Genomic DNA, 21,427 nt, shown 5'->3' with positions numbered 1-21,427 from the left:
TTGGATATTTTCTTAACAGATGTTATATTTCTTACATTCAGTAAATTGTTTGACTCCTCTCATGATTTTGTTATGACACACCATTAACATGTTTATATTATTCCATTGTTATAGTTGGGACAAACAGCTTTACATTATGCTGCTGAGTTTGGACGGATTGATGTAACAAAATGGTTAACAGATCAAGGATGCAGTCCTTGGGTGAAAACAAAAGAGGTAACATTCCGTTTTATTCTTATTAGATAGATAGATATTTTATTCTCTAAAAACTAAATACAAGTCAACAGAGAAAGTATGAATATAATATACACACAAATACCATAGTTGAGGATAAACAGCTGCAGATAAAATATAATAAAGTACAACTTTTAAGTTTATGATGAAATACCTGTATAATAAACAGGTTAAACTAAATATGAAGAAATCAGTTTGTGCTTAACTTTTACATGGAGGGAAAAACCTTTTTATTAATACACTTAATGAATGAACACAGTTTTCTTAAGGAGGCTCGCGGGTTTAAGATTTTCATTACAAATTTCATTTATTACCTTAAGTAGTTATTACTTTATCATTATGGTACAAGAATCATTCCAAAAAATCAATTGGTGTTGGCCTCGGGTGACTTTTAAAATGTAGATATCATTGGAAAAGCTCCAAATTATCTCCCTTTTGTGCAAAAATGTCATTTTTGGCATTGAAATTGAAATATCTTTTTTAACTCATCGGTGACCTATATTTTTTTTTGTTGTTTTCGAAAAAAGCTGTACATAAACTAAATAATTGTAAAATTTAAGCGATTTCTGTAATTTCCATCTCATCATACTCTACCAACACACACTACATCAATCATATACTACTGACACAACTACCATCTCATCATACTCTGCCAACACACTTAACACCAATCATACACTACTGACACAACTTCCATCTCATCATACTCTACCAACACACTTAACACCAATCCTACACTACTGACACAACTTCCATCTCATCATACTCTACCAACACACACTACATCAATCATATACTACTGACACAACTACCATCTCATCATACTCTGCCAACACACTTAACACCAATCATGCACTACTGACACAACTTCCATCTCATCATACTCTACCAACACACCTAACACCAATCATACACTACTGACACAACTACCATCTCATCATACGCCACCAACACATCTAACACCAATCCTACATTTACTGTTCTTTATGTCAAGTATAAATAAGACCATTCTGCATTGTATACTTTATATTTGTTGTTGGTTTAGGTTTACTGTTCTTTATGTCAAGTATAAATAAGACTATTCTGCATTGTATACTTTATATTTGTTGTTGGTTAAGGTTTACTGGTCTTTATGTCAAGTATAAATAAGACTATTCTGCATTGTATACTTTATATTTGTTGTTGGTTTAGGTTCACTGTTCTTTATATCAAGTATAAATAAGACTATTCTGCATTGTATACTTTATATTTGTTGTTGGTTTAAGTTCACTGTTCTTTATGTCAAGTATAAATAAGACTATTCTGCATTGTATACTTTATATTTGTTGTTGGTTTAGGTTCACTGGTCTTTATGTCAAGTATAAATAAGACTATTCTGCATTGTATACTTTATATTTGTTGTTGGTTTAGGTTTACTGTTCTTTATGTCCAGTATAAATAAGACTATTCTGCATTGTATACTTTATATTTGTTGTTGGTTTAGGTTCACTGTTCTTTATGTCAAGTATAAATAAGACTATTCTGCATTGTATACTTTATATTTGTTGTTGGTTTAGGTTTACTGTTCTATATGTCAAGTATAAATAAGTCCATTCTGCATTGTATACTTTATATTTGTTGTTGGTTAAGGTTTACTGGTCTTTATGTCAAGTATAAATAAGACTATTCTGCATTGTATACTTTATATTTGTTGTTGGTTAAGGTTTACTGTTCTTTATGTCAAGTATAAATAAGACTATTCTGCATTGTATACTTTATATGTGTTGTTGGTTAAGGTATTTATATTTGTTGTTGGTTAAGGTTTACTGTTCTTTATGTCAAGTATAAATAAGACTATTCTGCATTGTATACTTTATATGTGTTGTTGGTTAAGGTTGACTGTTCTTTATGTCAAGTATAAATAAGACTATTCTGCATTGTATACTTTATATTTGTTGTTGGTTAAGGTTTACTGTTCTTTATGTCAAGTATAAATAAGACTATTCTGCATTGTATACTTTATATTTGTTGTTGGTTAAGATTTACTGTTCTTTATGTCAAGTATAAATAAGACTATTCTGCATTGTATACTTTATATTTGTTGTTGGTTTAGGTTTACTGTTCTTTATGTCAAGTATAAATAAGACTATTCTGCATTGTATACTTTATATTTGTTGTTGGTTAAGATTTACTGTTCTTTATATCAAGTATAGATAAGACTATTCTGCATTGTATACTTTATATGTGTTGTTGGTTAAGGTTCACTGGTCTTTATGTCAAGTATAAATAAGACTATTCTGCATTGTATACTTTATATTTGTTGTTGGTTTAGGTTCACTGGTCTTTATGTCAAGTATAAATAAGACTATTCTGCATTGTATACTTTATATTTGTTGTTGGTTTAGGTTCACTGGTCTTTATGTCAAGTATAAATAAGACTATTCTGCATTGTATACTTTATATTTGTTGTTGGTTTAGGTTCACTGGTCTTTATGTCAAGTATAAATAAGACTATTCTGCATTGTATACTTTATGTCAAGTATAAATAAGACCATTCTGCATTGTATACTTTATATTTGTTGTTGGTTTAGGTTTACTGTTCTTTACGTCAAGTATAAATAAGACTATTCTGCATTGTATACTTTATATTTGTTGTTGGTTAAGGTTTATTGTTCTTTATGTCAAGTATAAATAAGACTATTCTGCATTGTATACTTTATATTTGTTGTTGGTTAAGGTTCACTGGTCTTTATGTCAAGTATAAATAAGACTATTCTGCATTGTATACTTTATATTTGTTGCTGGTTAAGGCTTACTGGTCTTTATGTCAAGTATAAATAAGACCATTCTGCATTGTATACTTTATATTTGTTGTTGGTTTAGGTTTACTGGTCTTTATGTCAAGTATAAATAAGACCATTCTGCATTGTATACTTTATATTTGTTGTTGGTTAAGGTTCACTGGTCTTTATGTCAAGTATAAATAAGACTATTCTGCATTGTATACTTTATATTTGTTGTTGGTTAAGGTTCACTGGTCTTTATGTCAAGTATAAATAAGACTATTCTGCATTGTATACTTTATATTTGTTGTTGGTTAAGGTTCACTGGTCTTTATGTCAAGTATAAATAAGACTATTCTGCATTGTATACTTTATATTTGTTGTTGGTTTAGGTTCACTGGTCTTTATGTCAAGTATAAATAAGACTATTCTGCATTGTATACTTTATATTTGTTGTTGGTTAAGGTTCCCTGTTCTTTATGTCAAGTATAAAAATGACCATTCTGCATTGTATACTTTATATTTGTTGTTGGTTAAGGTTCCCTGTTCTTTATGTCAAGTATAAATAAGACTATTCTGTATTGTATACTTTATATTTGTTGTTGGTTAAGGTTCACTGGTCTTTATGTCAAATATAAATAAGACCATTCTGCATTGTATACTTTATATTTGTTGTTGGTTTAGGTTCACTGGTCTTTATGTCAAGTATAAATAAGACTATTCTGCATTGTATACTTTATATTTGTTGCTGGTTAAGGTTTACTGTTCTTTATGTCAAGTATAAATAAGACTATTCTGCATTGTATACTTTATATTTGTTGTTGGTTAAGGTTCACTGGTCTTTATGTCAAGTATAAATAAGACTATTCTGCATTGTATACTTTATATTTGTTGTTGGTTTAGGTTCACTGGTCTTTATGTCAAGTATAAATAAGACTATTCTGCATTGTATACTTTATATTTGTTGTTGGTTAAGGTTCACTGGTCTTTATGTCAAGTATAAATAAGTCCATTCTGCATTGTATACTTTATATTTGTTGCTGGTTTAGGTTCGCTGTACTTTATGTCAAGTATAAATAAGACCATTCTGCATTGTATACTTTATATTTGTTGTTGGTTAAGGTTCACTGTTCTTTATGTCAAGTATAAATAAGACTATTCTGCATTGTATACTTTATATGTGTTGTTGGTTAAGGTTCACTGGTCTTTATGTCAAGTATAAATAAGACTATTCTGCATTGTATACTTTATATTTGTTGCTGGTTTAGGTTTACTGTTCTTTATGTCAAGTATAAATAAGACCATTCTGCATTGTATACTTTATATTTGTTGTTGGTTTAGGTTTACTGGTCTTTATGTCAAGTATAAATAAGACTATTCTGCATTGTATACTTTATATTTGTTGTTGGTTAAGGTTCACTGGTCTTTATGTCAAGTATAAATCAGACTATTCTGCATTGTATACTTTATATTTGTTGTTGGTTTAGGTTCACTGGTCTTTATGTCAAGTATAAATAAGACTTTTCTGCATTGTATACTTTATATTTGTTGTTGGTTTAGGTTCACTGGTCTTTATGTCAAGTATAAATAAGACTTTTCTGCATTGTATACTTTATATTTGTTGTTGGTTTAGGTTCACTGGTCTTTATGTCAAGTATAAATAAGACTATTCTGCATTGTATACTTTATATTTGTTGTTGGTTAAGGTTTACTGGTCTTTATGTCAAGTATAAATAAGACTATTCTGCATTGTATACTTTATATTTGTTGTTGGTTAAGGTTCACTGTTCTTTATGTCAAGTATAAATAAGACTATTGTATACTTTATATTTGTTGTTGGTTAAGGTTTACTGTTCTATATGTCAAGTATAAATAAGACTATTCTGCATTGTATACTTTATATTTGTTGTTGGTTTAGGTTGACTGGTCTTTATGTCAAGTATAAATAAGACTATTCTGCATTGTATACTTTATATTTGTTGTTGGTTAAGGTTTACTGTTCTTTATGTCAAGTATAAATAAGACTATTCTGCATTGTATACTTTATATTTGTTGTTGGTTAAGGTTTACTGTTCTTTATGTCAAGTATAAATAAGACTATTCTGCATTGTATACTTTATATTTGTTGTTGGTTTAGGTTTACTGGTCTTTATGTCAAGTATAAATAAGACTATTCTGTATTGTATACTTTATATTTGTTGTTGGTTTAGGTTCACTGTTCTTTATGTCAAGTATAAATAAGACTATTCTGCATTGTATACTTTATATTTGTTGTTGGTTTATGTTCACTGGTCTTTATGTCAAGTATAAATAAGACTATTCTGCATTGTATACTTTATATTTGTTGTTGGTTTAGGTTCACTGTTCTTTATGTCAAGTATAAATAAGACTATTCTGCATTGTATACTTTATATTTGTTGTTGGTTTAGGTTTACTGTTCTTTATGTCAAGTATAAATAAGACTATTCTGCATTGTATACTTTATATTTGTTGTTGGTTTAGGTTTACTGGTCTTTATGTCAAGTATAAATAAGACTATTCTGTATTGTATACTTTATATTTGTTGTTGGTTTAGGTTCACTGTTCTTTATGTCAAGTATAAATAAGACTATTCTGCATTGTATACTTTATATTTGTTGTTGGTTAAGGTTCACTGGTCTTTATGTCAAGTATAAATAAGACTATTCTGCATTGTATACTTTATATTTGTTGTTGGTTTAGGTTCACTGGTCTTTATGTCAAGTATAAATAAGACTATTCTGCATTGTATACTTTATATTTGTTGTTGGTTAAGGTTCACTGGTCTTTATGTCAAGTATAAATAAGTCCATTCTGCATTGTATACTTTATATTTGTTGCTGGTTTAGGTTCGCTGTACTTTATGTCAAGTATAAATAAGACCATTCTGCATTGTATACTTTATATTTGTTGTTGGTTAAGGTTCACTGTTCTTTATGTCAAGTATAAATAAGACTATTCTGCATTGTATACTTTATATGTGTTGTTGGTTAAGGTTCACTGGTCTTTATGTCAAGTATAAATAAGACTATTCTGCATTGTATACTTTATATTTGTTGCTGGTTTAGGTTTACTGTTCTTTATGTCAAGTATAAATAAGACCATTCTGCATTGTATACTTTATATTTGTTGTTGGTTTAGGTTTACTGGTCTTTATGTCAAGTATAAATAAGACTATTCTGCATTGTATACTTTATATTTGTTGTTGGTTAAGGTTCACTGGTCTTTATGTCAAGTATAAATCAGACTATTCTGCATTGTATACTTTATATTTGTTGTTGGTTTAGGTTCACTGGTCTTTATGTCAAGTATAAATAAGACTTTTCTGCATTGTATACTTTATATTTGTTGTTGGTTTAGGTTCACCGGTCTTTATGTCAAGTATAAATAAGACTTTTCTGCATTGTATACTTTATATTTGTTGTTGGTTTAGGTTCACTGGTCTTTATGTCAAGTATAAATAAGACCATTCTGCATTGTATACTTTATATGTGTTGTTGGTTAAGGTTCCCTGTTCTTTATGTCAAGTATAAATAAGACTATTCTGCATTGTATACTTTATATTTGTTGTTGGTTTAGGTTTACTGGTCTTTATGTCAAGTATAAATAAGACTATTCTGCATTGTATACTTTATATTTGTTGTTGGTTAAGGTTTACTGTTCTATATGTCAAGTATAAATAAGACTATTCTGCATTGTATACTTTATATTTGTTGTTGGTTTAGGTTGACTGGTCTTTATGTCAAGTATAAATAAGACTATTCTGCATTGTATACTTTATATTTGTTGTTGGTTAAGGTTTACTGTTCTTTATGTCAAGTATAAATAAGACTATTCTGCATTGTATACTTTATATTTGTTGTTGGTTAAGGTTTACTGTTCTTTATGTCAAGTATAAATAAGACTATTCTGCATTGTATACTTTATATTTGTTGTTGGTTTAGGTTTACTGGTCTTTATGTCAAGTATAAATAAGACTATTCTGTATTGTATACTTTATATTTGTTGTTGGTTTAGGTTCACTGTTCTTTATGTCAAGTATAAATAAGACTATTCTGCATTGTATACTTTATATTTGTTGTTGGTTTATGTTCACTGGTCTTTATGTCAAGTATAAATAAGACTATTCTGCATTGTATACTTTATATTTGTTGTTGATTTAGGTTCACTGTTCTTTATGTCAAGTATAAATAAGACTATTCTGCATTGTATACTTTATATTTGTTGTTGGTTTAGGTTTACTGGTCTTTATGTCAAGTATAAATAAGACTTTTCTGCATTGTATACTTTATATTTGTTGTTGGTTTAGGTTCACTGGTCTTTATGTCAAGTATAAATAAGACCATTCTGCATTGTATACTTTATATTTGTTGTTGGTTAAGGTTTACTGTTCTTTATGTCAAGTATAAATAAGACTATTCTGCATTGTATACTTTATATTTGTTGTTGGTTAAGGTTCCCTGTTCTTTATGTCAAGTATAAATAAGACTATTCTGTATTGTATACTTTATATTTGTTGTTGGTTTAGGTTCACTGGTCTTTATGTCAAGTATAAATAAGACTATTCTGCATTGTATACTTTATATTTGTTGTTGGTTAAGGTTTACTGGTCTTTATGTCAAGTATAAATAAGACTATTCTGTATTGTATACTTTATATTTGTTGTTGGTTAAGGTTCACTGGTCTTTATGTCAAGTATAAATAAGACTATTCTGCATTGTATACTTTATATTTGTTGTTGGTTAAGGTTCACTGGTCTTTATGTCAAGTATAAATAAGTCCATTCTGCATTGTATACTTTATATTTGTTGCTGGTTTAGGTTCACTGTACTTTATGTCAAGTATAAATAAGACCATTCTGCATTGTATACTTTATATTTGTTGTTGGTTAAGGTTCACTGTTCTTTATGTCAAGTATAAATAAGACTATTCTGCATTGTATACTTTATATGTGTTGTTGGTTAAGGTTCACTGGTCTTTATGTCAAGTATAAATCAGACTATTCTGCATTGTATACTTTATATTTGTTGCTGGTTTAGGTTTACTGTTCTTTATGTCAAGTATAAATAAGACCATTCTGCATTGTATACTTTATATTTGTTGTTGGTTTAGGTTTACTGGTCTTTATGTCAAGTATAAATAAGACTATTCTGCATTGTATACTTTATATTTGTTGTTGGTTAAGGTTCACTGGTCTTTATGTCAAGTATAAATAAGACTATTCTGCATTGTATACTTTATATTTGTTGTTGGTTTAGGTTCACTGTTTTTTATGTCAAGTATAAATAAGACTATTCTGCATTGTATACTTTATATTTGTTGTTGGTTTAGGTTTACTGGTCTTTATGTCAAGTATAAATAAGACTTTTCTGCATTGTATACTTTATATTTGTTGTTGGTTTAGGTTCACCGGTCTTTATGTCAAGTATAAATAAGATCATTCTGCATTGTATACTTTATATTTGTTGTTGGTTAAGGTTTACTGTTCTTTATGTCAAGTATAAATAAGACTATTCTGCATTGTATACTTTATATTTGTTGTTGGTTAAGGTTCCCTAATCTTTATGTCAAGTATAAATAAGACTATTCTGTATTGTATACTTTATATTTGTTGTTGGTTTAGGTTCACTGGTCTTTATGTCAAGTATAAATAAGACTATTCTGCATTGTATACTTTATATTTGTTGTTGGTTAAGGTTTACTGGTCTTTATGTCAAGTATAAATAAGACTATTCTGTATTGTATACTTTATATTTGTTGTTGGTTAAGGTTCACTGGTCTTTATGTCAAGTATAAATAAGACTATTCTGCATTGTATACTTTATATTTGTTGTTGGTTAAGGTTCACTGGTCTTTATGTCAAGTATAAATAAGTCCATTCTGCATTGTATACTTTATATTTGTTGCTGGTTTAGGTTCACTGTACTTTATGTCAAGTATAAATAAGACCATTCTGCATTGTATACTTTATATTTGTTGTTGGTTAAGGTTCACTGTTCTTTATGTCAAGTATAAATAAGACTATTCTGCATTGTATACTTTATATGTGTTGTTGGTTAAGGTTCACTGGTCTTTATGTCAAGTATAAATAAGACTATTCTGCATTGTATACTTTATATTTGTTGCTGGTTTAGGTTTACTGTTCTTTATGTCAAGTATAAATAAGACCATTCTGCATTGTATACTTTATATTTGTTGTTGGTTTAGGTTTACTGGTCTTTATGTCAAGTATAAATAAGACTATTCTGCATTGTATACTTTATATTTGTTGTTGGTTAAGGTTCACTGGTCTTTATGTCAAGTATAAATCAGACTATTCTACATTGTATACTTTATATTTGTTGTTGGTTTAGGTTCACTGGTCTTTATGTCAAGTATAAATAAGACTATTCTGCATTGTATACTTTATATTTGTTGTTGGTTTAGGTTTACTGTTCTTTATGTCAAGTATAAATAAGACTATTCTGCATTGTATACTTTATATTTGTTGTTGGTTAAGGTTCACTGGTCTTTATGTCAAGTATAAATAAGACTATTCTGCATTGTATACTTTATATTTGTTGTTGGTTAAGGTTTACTGTTCTATATGTCAAGTATAAATAAGACTATTCTGCATTGTATACTTTATATTTGTTGTTGGTTAAGGTTCACTGTTCTTTATGTCAAGTATAAATAAGACTATTCTGCATTGTATACTTTATATGTGTTGTTGGTTAAGGTTCACTGGTCTTTATGTCAAGTATAAATAAGACCATTCTGCATTGTATACTTTATATTTGTTGTTGGTTAAGGTTTACTGTTCTTTATGTCAAGTATAAATAAGACTATTCTGCATTGTATACTTTATATTTGTTGTTGGTTAAGGTTTACTGTTCTTTATGTCAAGTATAAATAAGACTATTCTGCATTGTATACTTTATATTTCTTGTTGGTTTAGGTTTACTGGTCTTTATGTCAAGTATAAATAAGACTATTCTGTATTGTATACTTTATATTTGTTGTTGGTTTAGGTTCACTGTTCTTTATGTCAAGTATAAATAAGACTATTCTGCATTGTATACTTTATATTTGTTGTTGGTTTATGTTCACTGGTCTTTATGTCAAGTATAAATAAGACTATTCTGCATTGTATACTTTATATTTGTTGTTGATTTAGGTTCACTGTTCTTTATGTCAAGTATAAATAAGACTATTCTGCATTGTATACTTTATATTTGTTGTTGGTTTAGGTTTACTGGTCTTTATGTCAAGTATAAATAAGACTTTTCTGCATTGTATACTTTATATTTGTTGTTGGTTTAGGTTCACTGGTCTTTATGTCAAGTATAAATAAGACCATTCTGCATTGTATACTTTATATTTGTTGTTGGTTAAGGTTTACTGTTCTTTATGTCAAGTATAAATAAGACTATTCTGCATTGTATACTTTATATTTGTTGTTGGTTAAGGTTCCCTGTTCTTTATGTCAAGTATAAATAAGACTATTCTGTATTGTATACTTTATATTTGTTGTTGGTTTAGGTTCACTGGTCTTTATGTCAAGTATAAATAAGACTATTCTGCATTGTATACTTTATATTTGTTGTTGGTTAAGGTTTACTGGTCTTTATGTCAAGTATAAATAAGACTATTCTGTATTGTATACTTTATATTTGTTGTTGGTTAAGGTTCACTGGTCTTTATGTCAAGTATAAATAAGACTATTCTGCATTGTATACTTTATATTTGTTGTTGGTTAAGGTTCACTGGTCTTTATGTCAAGTATAAATAAGTCCATTCTGCATTGTATACTTTATATTTGTTGCTGGTTTAGGTTCACTGTACTTTATGTCAAGTATAAATAAGACCATTCTGCATTGTATACTTTATATTTGTTGTTGGTTAAGGTTCACTGTTCTTTATGTCAAGTATAAATAAGACTATTCTGCATTGTATACTTTATATGTGTTGTTGGTTAAGGTTCACTGGTCTTTATGTCAAGTATAAATAAGACTATTCTGCATTGTATACTTTATATTTGTTGCTGGTTTAGGTTTACTGTTCTTTATGTCAAGTATAAATAAGACCATTCTGCATTGTATACTTTATATTTGTTGTTGGTTTAGGTTTACTGGTCTTTATGTCAAGTATAAATAAGACTATTCTGCATTGTATACTTTATATTTGTTGTTGGTTAAGGTTCACTGGTCTTTATGTCAAGTATAAATCAGACTATTCTACATTGTATACTTTATATTTGTTGTTGGTTTAGGTTCACTGGTCTTTATGTCAAGTATAAATAAGACTATTCTGCATTGTATACTTTATATTTGTTGTTGGTTAAGGTTCACTGGTCTTTATGTCAAGTATAAATAAGACTATTCTGCATTGTATACTTTATATTTGTTGTTGGTTTATGTTCACTGGTCTTTATGTCAAGTATAAATAAGACTATTCTGCATTGTATACTTTATATTTGTTGTTGGTTTATGTTCACTGGTCTTTATGTCAAGTATAAATAAGACTATTCTGCATTGTATACTTTATATTTGTTGTTGGTTTAGGTTCACTGTTCTTTATGTCAAGTATAAATAAGACTATTCTGCATTGTATACTTTATATTTGTTGTTGGTTTAGGTTTACTGGTCTTTATGTCAAGTATAAATAAGACTTTTCTGCATTGTATACTTTATATTTGTTGTTGGTTTAGGTTCACCGGTCTTTATGTCAAGTATAAATAAGATCATTCTGCATTGTATACTTTATATTTGTTGTTGGTTAAGGTTTACTGTTCTTTATGTCAAGTATAAATAAGACTATTCTGCATTGTATACTTTATATTTGTTGTTGGTTAAGGTTCCCTAATCTTTATGTCAAGTATAAATAAGACTATTCTGTATTGTATACTTTATATTTGTTGTTGGTTTAGGTTCACTGGTCTTTATGTCAAGTATAAATAAGACTATTCTGCATTGTATACTTTATATTTGTTGTTGGTTAAGGTTTACTGGTCTTTATGTCAAGTATAAATAAGACTATTCTGTATTGTATACTTTATATTTGTTGTTGGTTAAGGTTCACTGGTCTTTATGTCAAGTATAAATAAGACCATTCTGCATTGTATACTTTATATTTGTTGTTGGTTAAGGTTCACTGTTCTTTATGTCAAGTATAAATAAGACTATTCTGTATTGTATACTTTATATTTGTTGTTGGTTAAGGTTCACTGTTCTTTATGTCAAGTATAAATAAGACTATTCTGTATTGTATACTTTATATTTGTTGTTGGTTAAGGTTCACTGGTCTTTATGTCAAGTATAAATAAGACTATTCTGCATTGTATACTTTATATTTGTTGTTGGTTAAGGTTCACTGGTCTTTATGTCAAGTATAAATAAGTCCATTCTGCATTGTATATTTTATATTTGTTGCTGGTTTAGGTTCACTGTACTTTATGTCAAGTATAAATAAGACCATTCTGCATTGTATACTTTATATTTGTTGTTGGTTTAGGTTCACTGGTCTTTATGTCAAGTATAAATCAGACTATTCTACATTGTATACTTTATATTTGTTGTTGGTTTAGGTTCACTGGTCTTTATGTCAAGTATAAATAAGACTATTCTGCATTGTATACTTTATATTTGTTGTTGGTTAAGGTTCACTGGTCTTTATGTCAAGTATAAATAAGACTATTCTGCATTGTATACTTTATATTTGTTGTTGGTTAAGGTTTACTGTTCTATATGTCAAGTATAAATAAGACTATTCTGCATTGTATACTTTATATTTGTTGTTGGTTTAGGTTGACTGGTCTTTATGTCAAGTATAAATAAGACTATTCTGCATTGTATACTTTATATTTGTTGTTGGTTAAGGTTTACTGTTCTTTATGTCAAGTATAAATAAGACTATTCTGCATTGTATACTTTATATTTGTTGTTGGTTAAGGTTTACTGTTCTTTATGTCAAGTATAAATAAGACTATTCTGCATTGTATACTTTATATTTGTTGTTGGTTTAGGTTTACTGGTCTTTATGTCAAGTATAAATAAGACTATTCTGTATTGTATACTTTATATTTGTTGTTGGTTTAGGTTCACTGTTCTTTATGTCAAGTATAAATAAGACTATTCTGCATTGTATACTTTATATTTGTTGTTGGTTTATGTTCACTGGTCTTTATGTCAAGTATAAATAAGACTATTCTGCATTGTATACTTTATATTTGTTGTTGGTTTAGGTTTACTGGTCTTTATGTCAAGTATAAATAAGACTTTTCTGCATTGTATACTTTATATTTGTTGTTGGTTAAGGTTTACTGTTCTTTATGTCAAGTATAAATAAGACTATTCTGCATTGTATACTTTATATTTGTTGTTGGTTTAGGTTCACTGGTCTTTATGTCAAGTATAAATAAGTCCATTCTGCATTGTATACTTTATATTTGTTGCTGGTTTAGGTTCACTGTACTTTATGTCAAGTATAAATAAGACCATTCTGCATTGTATACTTTATATTTGTTGTTGGTTAAGGTTCACTGGTCTTTATGTCAAGTATAAATAAGACCATTCTGCATTGTATACTTTATATTTGTTGTTGGTTAAGGTTCACTGGTCTTTATGTCAAGTATAAATCAGACTATTCTACATTGTATACTTTATATTTGTTGTTGGTTTAGGTTCACTGGTCTTTATGTCAAGTATAAATAAGACTATTCTGCATTGTATACTTTATATTTGTTGTTGGTTAAGGTTCCCTGGTCTTTATGTCAAGTATAAATAAGACTATTCTGCATTGTATACTTTATATTTGTTGTTGGTTTATGTTCACTGGTCTTTATGTCAAGTATAAATAAGACTATTCTGCATTGTATACTTTATATTTGTTGTTGGTTTATGTTCACTGGTCTTTATGTCAAGTATAAATAAGACTATTCTGCATTGTATACTTTATATTTGTTGTTGGTTTAGGTTCACTGTTCTTTATGTCAAGTATAAATAAGACTATTCTGCATTGTATACTTTATATTTGTTGTTGGTTTAGGTTTACTGGTCTTTATGTCAAGTATAAATAAGACTTTTCTGCATTGTATACTTTATATTTGTTGTTGGTTTAGGTTCACCGGTCTTTATGTCAAGTATAAATAAGATCATTCTGCATTGTATACTTTATATTTGTTGTTGGTTAAGGTTTACTGTTCTTTATGTCAAGTATAAATAAGACTATTCTGCATTGTAAACTTTATATTTGTTGTTGGTTAAGGTTCCCTGTTCTTTATGTCAAGTATAAATAAGACTATTCTGTATTGTATACTTTATATTTGTTGTTGGTTTAGGTTCACTGGTCTTTATGTCAAGTATAAATAAGACTATTCTGCATTGTATACTTTATATTTGTTGTTGGTTAAGGTTTACTGGTCTTTATGTCAAGTATAAATAAGACTATTCTGTATTGTATACTTTATATTTGTTGTTGGTTAAGGTTCACTGGTCTTTATGTCAAGTATAAATAAGACTATTCTGCATTGTATACTTTATATTTGTTGTTGGTTAAGGTTCACTGGTCTTTATGTCAAGTATAAATAAGTCCATTCTGCATTGTATACTTTATATTTGTTGCTGGTTTAGGTTCACTGTACTTTATGTCAAGTATAAATAAGACCATTCTGCATTGTATACTTTATATTTGTTGTTGGTTAAGGTTCACTGTTCTTTATGTCAAGTATAAATAAGACTATTCTGCATTGTATACTTTATATGTGTTGTTGGTTAAGGTTCACTGGTCTTTATGTCAAGTATAAATAAGACTATTCTGCATTGTATACTTTATATTTGTTGCTGGTTTAGGTTTACTGTTCTTTATGTCAAGTATAAATAAGACCATTCTGCATTGTATACTTTATATTTGTTGTTGGTTTAGGTTTACTGGTCTTTATGTCAAGTATAAATAAGACTATTCTGCATTGTATACTTTATATTTGTTGTTGGTTAAGGTTCACTGGTCTTTATGTCAAGTATAAATCAGACTATTCTACATTGTATACTTTATATTTGTTGTTGGTTTAGGTTCACTGGTCTTTATGTCAAGTATAAATAAGACTATTCTGCATTGTATACTTTATATTTGTTGTTGGTTAAGGTTCACTGGTCTTTATGTCAAGTATAAATAAGACTATTCTGCATTGTATACTTTATATTTGTTGTTGGTTAAGGTTTACTGTTCTATATGTGAAGTATAAATAAGACTATTCTGCATTGTATACTTTATATTTGTTGTTGGTTTAGGTTGACTGGTCTTTATGTCAAGTATAAATAAGACTATTCTGCATTGTATACTTTATATTTGTTGTTGGTTAAGGTTTACTGTTCTTTATGTCAAGTATAAATAAGACTATTCTGCATTGTATACTTTATATTTGTTGTTGGTTAAGGTTTACTGTTCTTTATGTCAAGTATAAATAAGACTATTCTGCATTGTATACTTTATATTTGTTGTTGGTTTAGGTTTACTGGTCTTTATGTCAAGTATAAATAAGACTATTCTGTATTGTATACTTTATATTTGTTGTTGGTTTAGGTTCACTGTTCTTTATGTCAAGTATAAATAAGACTATTCTGCATTGTATACTTTATATTTGTTGTTGGTTTATGTTCACTGGTCTTTATGTCAAGTATAAATAAGACTATTCTGCATTGTATACTTTATATTTGTTGTTGGTTTAGGTTCACTGTTCTTTATGTCAAGTATAAATAAGACTATTCTGCATTGTATACTTTATATTTGTTGTTGGTTTAGGTTTACTGGTCTTTATGTCAAGTATAAATAAGACTTTTCTGCATTGTATACTTTATATTTGTTGTTGGTTTAGGTTCACTGGTCTTTATGTCAAGTATAAATAAGACCATTCTGCATTGTATACTTTATATTTGTTGTTGGTTAAGGTTTACTGTTCTTTATGTCAAGTATAAATAAGACTATTCTGCATTGTATACTTTATATTTGTTGTTGGTTAAGGTTCCCTGTTCTTTATGTCAAGTATAAATAAGACTATTCTGTATTGTATACTTTATATTTGTTGTTGGTTTAGGTTCACTGGTCTTTATGTCAAGTATAAATAAGACTATTCTGTATTGTATACTTTATATTTGTTGTTGGTTTAGGTTCACTGGTCTTTATGTCAAGTATAAATAAGACCATTCTGCATTGTATACTTTATATTTGTTGTTGGTTTAGGTTCACTGGTCTTTATATCAAGTATAAATAAGACTATTCTGTATTGTATACTTTATATTTGTTGTTGGTTTAGGTTCACTGGTCTTTATGTCAAGTATAAATAAGACCATTCTGCATTGTATACTTTATATTTGTTGTTGGTTTAGGTTCACTGGTCTTTATGTCAAGTATAAATAAGACTATTCTGTATTGTATACTTTATATTTGTTGTTGGTTAAGGTTCACTGGTCTTTATGTCAAGTATAAATAAGACTATTCTGCATTGTATACTTTATATTTGTTGCTGGTTAAGGTTTACTGTTCTTTATGTCAAGTATAAATAAGACTATTCTGCATTGTATACTTTATATTTGTTGTTGGTTAAGGTTCACTGGTCTTTATGTCAAGTATAAATAAGACTATTCTGCATTGTATACTTTATATTTGTTGTTGGTTTAGGTTTACTGTTCTTTATGTCAAGTATAAATAAGACCATTCTGCATTGTATACTTTATATTTGTTGTTGGTTTAGGTTCACTGGTCTTTATGTCAAGTATAAATAAGACTATTCTGCATTGTATACTTTATATTTGTTGTTGGTTTAGGTTTACTGGTCTTTATGTCAAGTATACATAAGACCATTCTGCATTGTATACTTTATATTTGTTGTTGGTTAAGGTTTACTGTTCTTTATGTCAAGTATACATAAGACTATTCTGCATTGTATACTTTATATTTGTTGTTGGTTAAGGTTCACTGGTCTTTATGTCAAGTATAAATAAGACTTTTCTGCATTGTATACTTTATATTTGTTGTTGGTTTAGGTTGACTGGTCTTTATGTCAAGTATAAATAAGACTATTCTGCATTGTATACTTTATATTTGTTGTTGGTTAAGGTTCACTGGTCTTTATGTCAAGTATAAATAAGACTATTCTGCATTGTATACTTTATATTTGTTGTTGGTTTAGGTTGACTGGTCTTTATGTCAAGTATAAATAAGACTATTCTGCATTGTATACTTTATATTTGTTGTTGGTTAAGGTTCACTGGTCTTTATGTCAAGTATAAATAAGACCATTCTGCATTGTATACTTTATATTTGTTGCTGGTTTAGGTTCACTGGTCTTTATGTCAAGTATAAATAAGACTTTTCTGCATTGTATACTTTATATTTGTTGTTGGTTTAGGTTCACTGGTCTTTATGTCAAGTATAAATCAGACTATTCTGCATTGTATACTTTATATTTGTTGTTGGTTAAGGTTTACTGTTCTTTATGTCAAGTATAAATCAGACTATTCTGCATTGTATACTTTATATTTGTTGTTGGTTAAGGTTTACTGTTCTTTATGTCAAGTATAAATAAGACTATTCTGCATTGTATACTTTATATTTGTTGTTGGTTTAGGTTTACTGTTCTATATGTCAAGTATAAATAAGACTATTCTGCATTGAATACTTTATATTTGTTGTTGGTTAAGGTTCACTGGTCTTTATGTCAAGTATAAATCAGACTATTCTGCATTGTATACTTTATATTTGTTGTTGGTTTAGGTTGACTGGTCTTTATGTCAAGTATAAATAAGACTATTCTGCATTGTATACTTTATATTTGTTGTTGGTTAAGGTTCACTGGTCTTTATGTCAAGTATAAATAAGACCATTCTGCATTGTATACTTTATATTTGTTGCTGGTTTAGATTCACTGGTCTTTATGTCAAGTATAAATAAGACTTTTCTGCATTGTATACTTTATATTTGTTGTTGGTTTATGTTCACTGGTCTTTATGTCAAGTATAAATCAGACTATTCTGCATTGTATACTTTATATGTGTTGTTGGTTAAGGTTTACTGGTCTTTATGTCAAGTATAAATAAGACTATTCTGCATTGTATACTTTATATTTGTTGTTGGTTAAGGTTCACTGTTCTTTATGTCAAGTATAAATAAGACTATTCTGCATTGTATACTTTATATTTGTTGTTGGTTAAGGTTTACTGGTCTTTATGTCAAGTATAAATAAGACTATTCTGCATTGTATACTTTATATTTGTTGTTGGTTAAGGTTTACTGTTCTTTATGTCAAGTATAAATAAGACTATTCTGTATTGTATACTTTATATTTGTTGTTGGTTAAGGTTTACTGGTCTTTATGTCAAGTATAAATAAGACTATTCTGCATTGTATACTTTATATTTGTTGTTGGTTTAGGTTTACTGGTCTTTATGTCAAGTATAAATAATACTATTCTGCATTGTATACTTTATATTTGTTGTTGGTTAATTCCCTGTTCTTTATGTCAAGTATACATAAGACTATTCTGCATTGTATACTTTATATTTGTTGTTGGTTTAGGTTCACTGGTCTTTATGTCAAGTATAAATAAGACTATTCTGCATTGTATACTTTATATTGGTTGTTGGTTAAGGTTTACTGGTCTTTATTTCAAGTATAAATAAGACTATTCTGCATTGTATACTTTATATTGGTTGTTGGTTTAGGTTCACTGTTCTTTATGTCAAGTATAAATAAGACTATTCTGCATTGTATACTTTATATTTGTTGTTGGTTTAGGTTTACTGTTCTTTATGTCAAGTATAAATAAGACTATTCTGCATTGTATACTTTATATTTGTTGTTGGTTTAGGTTTACTGTTCTTTATGTCAAGTATAAATAAGACCATTCTGCATTGTATACTTTATATTTGTTGTTGGTTAAGGTTTACTGGTCTTTATGTCAAGTATAAATAAGACTATTCTGCATTTTATACTTTATATTTGTTGTTGGTTAAGGTTCACTGGTCTTTATGTCAAGTATAAATAAGACTATTCTGCATTGTATACTTTATATTTGTTGTTGGTTTAGGTTCACTGTTCTTTATGTCAAGTATAAATAAGACTATTGTATACTTTATATTTGTTGTTGGTTAAGGTTTACTGTTCTTTATGTCAAGTATAAATAAGACTATTCTGTATTGTATACTTTTATATTTGTTGTTGGTTAAGGTTCCCTGTTCTTTATGTCAAGTATAAATAAGACTATTCTGCATTGTATACTTTATATTTGTTGTTGGTTTAGGTTCACTGGTCTTTATGTCAAGTATAAATAAGACTATTCTGCATTGTATACTTTATATTTGTTGTTGGTTAAGGTTTACTGGTCTTTATGTCAAGTATAAAAAAGACTATTCTGCATTGTATACTTTATATTTGTTGTTGGTTAAGGTTCACTGTTTCTTATGTCAAGTATAAATAAGACTATTGTATACTTTATATTTGTTGTTGGTTAAGGTTTACTGGTCTTTATGTCAAGTATAAATAAGACTATTCTGCATTGTATACTTTATATTTGTTGTTGGTTTAGGTTTACTGTTCTTTAAGTCAAGTATAAATAAGACTATTCTGCATTGTATACTTTATATTTGTTGTTGGTTTAGGTTCACTGGTCTTTATGTCAAGTATAAATAAGACTATTCTGTATTGTATACTTTATATTTGTTGTTGGTTAAGGTTTACTGTTCTTTGTGTCAAGTATAAATAAGACTATTCTGCATTGTATACTTTATATTTGTTGTTGGTTAAGGTTCACTGTTCTTTATGTCAAGTATAAATAAGACTATTCTGCATTGTATACTTTATATTTGTTGTTGGTTAAGGTTTACTGTTCTTTATGTCAAGTATAAATAAGACTATTCTGCATTGTATACTTTATATTTGTTGTTGGTTAAGGTTTACTGTTCTTTATGTCAAGTATAAATAAGACTATTCTGCATTGTATACTTTATATTTGTTGTTGGTTAAGGTTCACTGGTCTTTATGTCAAGTATAAATAAGCATATTCTGCATTGTATACTTTATATTTGTTGTTGTTTAAGGTTTACTGGTCTTTATGTCAAGTATAAATAAGACCATTCTGCATTGTATACTTTATATTTGTTGTTGGTTTAGGTTCACTGGTCTTTATATCAAGTATAAATAAGACTATTCTGTATTGTATACTTTATATTTGTTGTTGGTTTAGGTTCACTGGTCTTTATGTCAAGTATAAATAAGACCATTCTGCATTGTATACTTTATATTTGTTGTTGGTTTAGGTTCACTGGTCTTTATGTCAAGTATAAATAAGACCATTCTGCATTGTATACTTTATATTTGTTGTTGGTTTAGGTTTACTGTTCTTTATGTCAAGTATAAATAAGACTATTCTGCATTGTATACTTTATATTTGTTGTTGGTTTGTCACGGAATAGAAGTTCTTTCATAATATAAGTTCCAAAAGGAAAATATATTCTGGAATATTATTTCCACAGGAATAAATATTACAGTATATGTTCCTAACGGAATAAATGGTATAGAATATTTGTTCCAACAGGAATAGATATTATGACAATGTTTATAACAAAGTTTCCATTGGAACTTCTGTTAGGTGGAACAAATATACGTTGATAGGTTAAGGTTCACTGTTCTTTATGTCAAGTATAAATAAGACTATTCTGCATTGTATACTTTATATTTGTTGTTGGTTAAGGTTCATTGTATAGATAAAATTGGTCTAATACTTTATTATTTATTGCATTATACATGTTATATATATATAGGTAACATTAATGCAACAACTACCTATTATTTATCGTTTTACATTGTACATGTTGTATAGGTAAAATTTATTCAACAGTTACCTATTATTTATTGCATTATACATGTTATAAAGGTAACATTAGTGCAATAATTTACCTATTATTTATCGTTTTGAACTATATAAGTAACATTAATGCAACAACTACCTATTATTTATTGTTTTACATTGTACATGTTGTATAGGTAAAATTTATTCAACAGTTACCTATTACTTTATGTTTTACAGTTTTTGAAATAAAAGATATATATGTGTATAATTAATGAAAGATTATTTGATTGTATTTCAGGGTAAGACTCCTTATGATCTGGTAACAATATCAAGGCTTTATTTTGAAGAGAAGAAGAAAGAAGTGATGGAATTCCTTAAGGTAAATAGTTTTGTCTTACTTTAAAAGATATTCACAGATTATAAGAGACAAAACAGACTTGGTACAAAGAAATTACAATAAAACGGTTGCCTGTAGTTTTCAATGTCATTGTAGTATGTGTTGTCAGTTAACAATGTTAGTTGATAATTCCAAGCTTGTTGCCTAATATACACTATTGCACAAAAGCAAGAAATTATCAATTATACAGTATTG

At 28.1% G+C, this 21,427-nt stretch overlaps 2 protein-coding genes across 2 annotated transcripts in view; both read left to right on the top strand.

Moving 5' to 3' along the window:
* Positions 1 to 21,427, top strand: part of LOC143051533 (uncharacterized) — a 621,634-nt gene that overhangs the window by 42,681 nt on the left and 557,526 nt on the right. The gene's annotated exons all lie outside the window — the stretch shown is intronic.
* Positions 1 to 21,427, top strand: part of LOC143051540 (uncharacterized) — a 92,058-nt gene that overhangs the window by 1,251 nt on the left and 69,380 nt on the right. Inside the window, exons 3-4 of the mRNA XM_076224434.1 lie at positions 115 to 216; positions 21,134 to 21,214. Of these exons, the coding sequence (XP_076080549.1) occupies positions 115 to 216; positions 21,134 to 21,214 (183 nt within the window). The remainder of the gene's footprint in view (positions 1 to 114; positions 217 to 21,133; positions 21,215 to 21,427) is intronic.

The sequence above is a fragment of the Mytilus galloprovincialis genome, chromosome 11, assembly GCF_965363235.1.
Source record: "Mytilus galloprovincialis chromosome 11, xbMytGall1.hap1.1, whole genome shotgun sequence".
NCBI classification, from domain to species: domain Eukaryota; kingdom Metazoa; phylum Mollusca; class Bivalvia; order Mytilida; family Mytilidae; genus Mytilus; species Mytilus galloprovincialis.
This window is presented reverse-complemented; position numbering and strand designations above follow the sequence as displayed.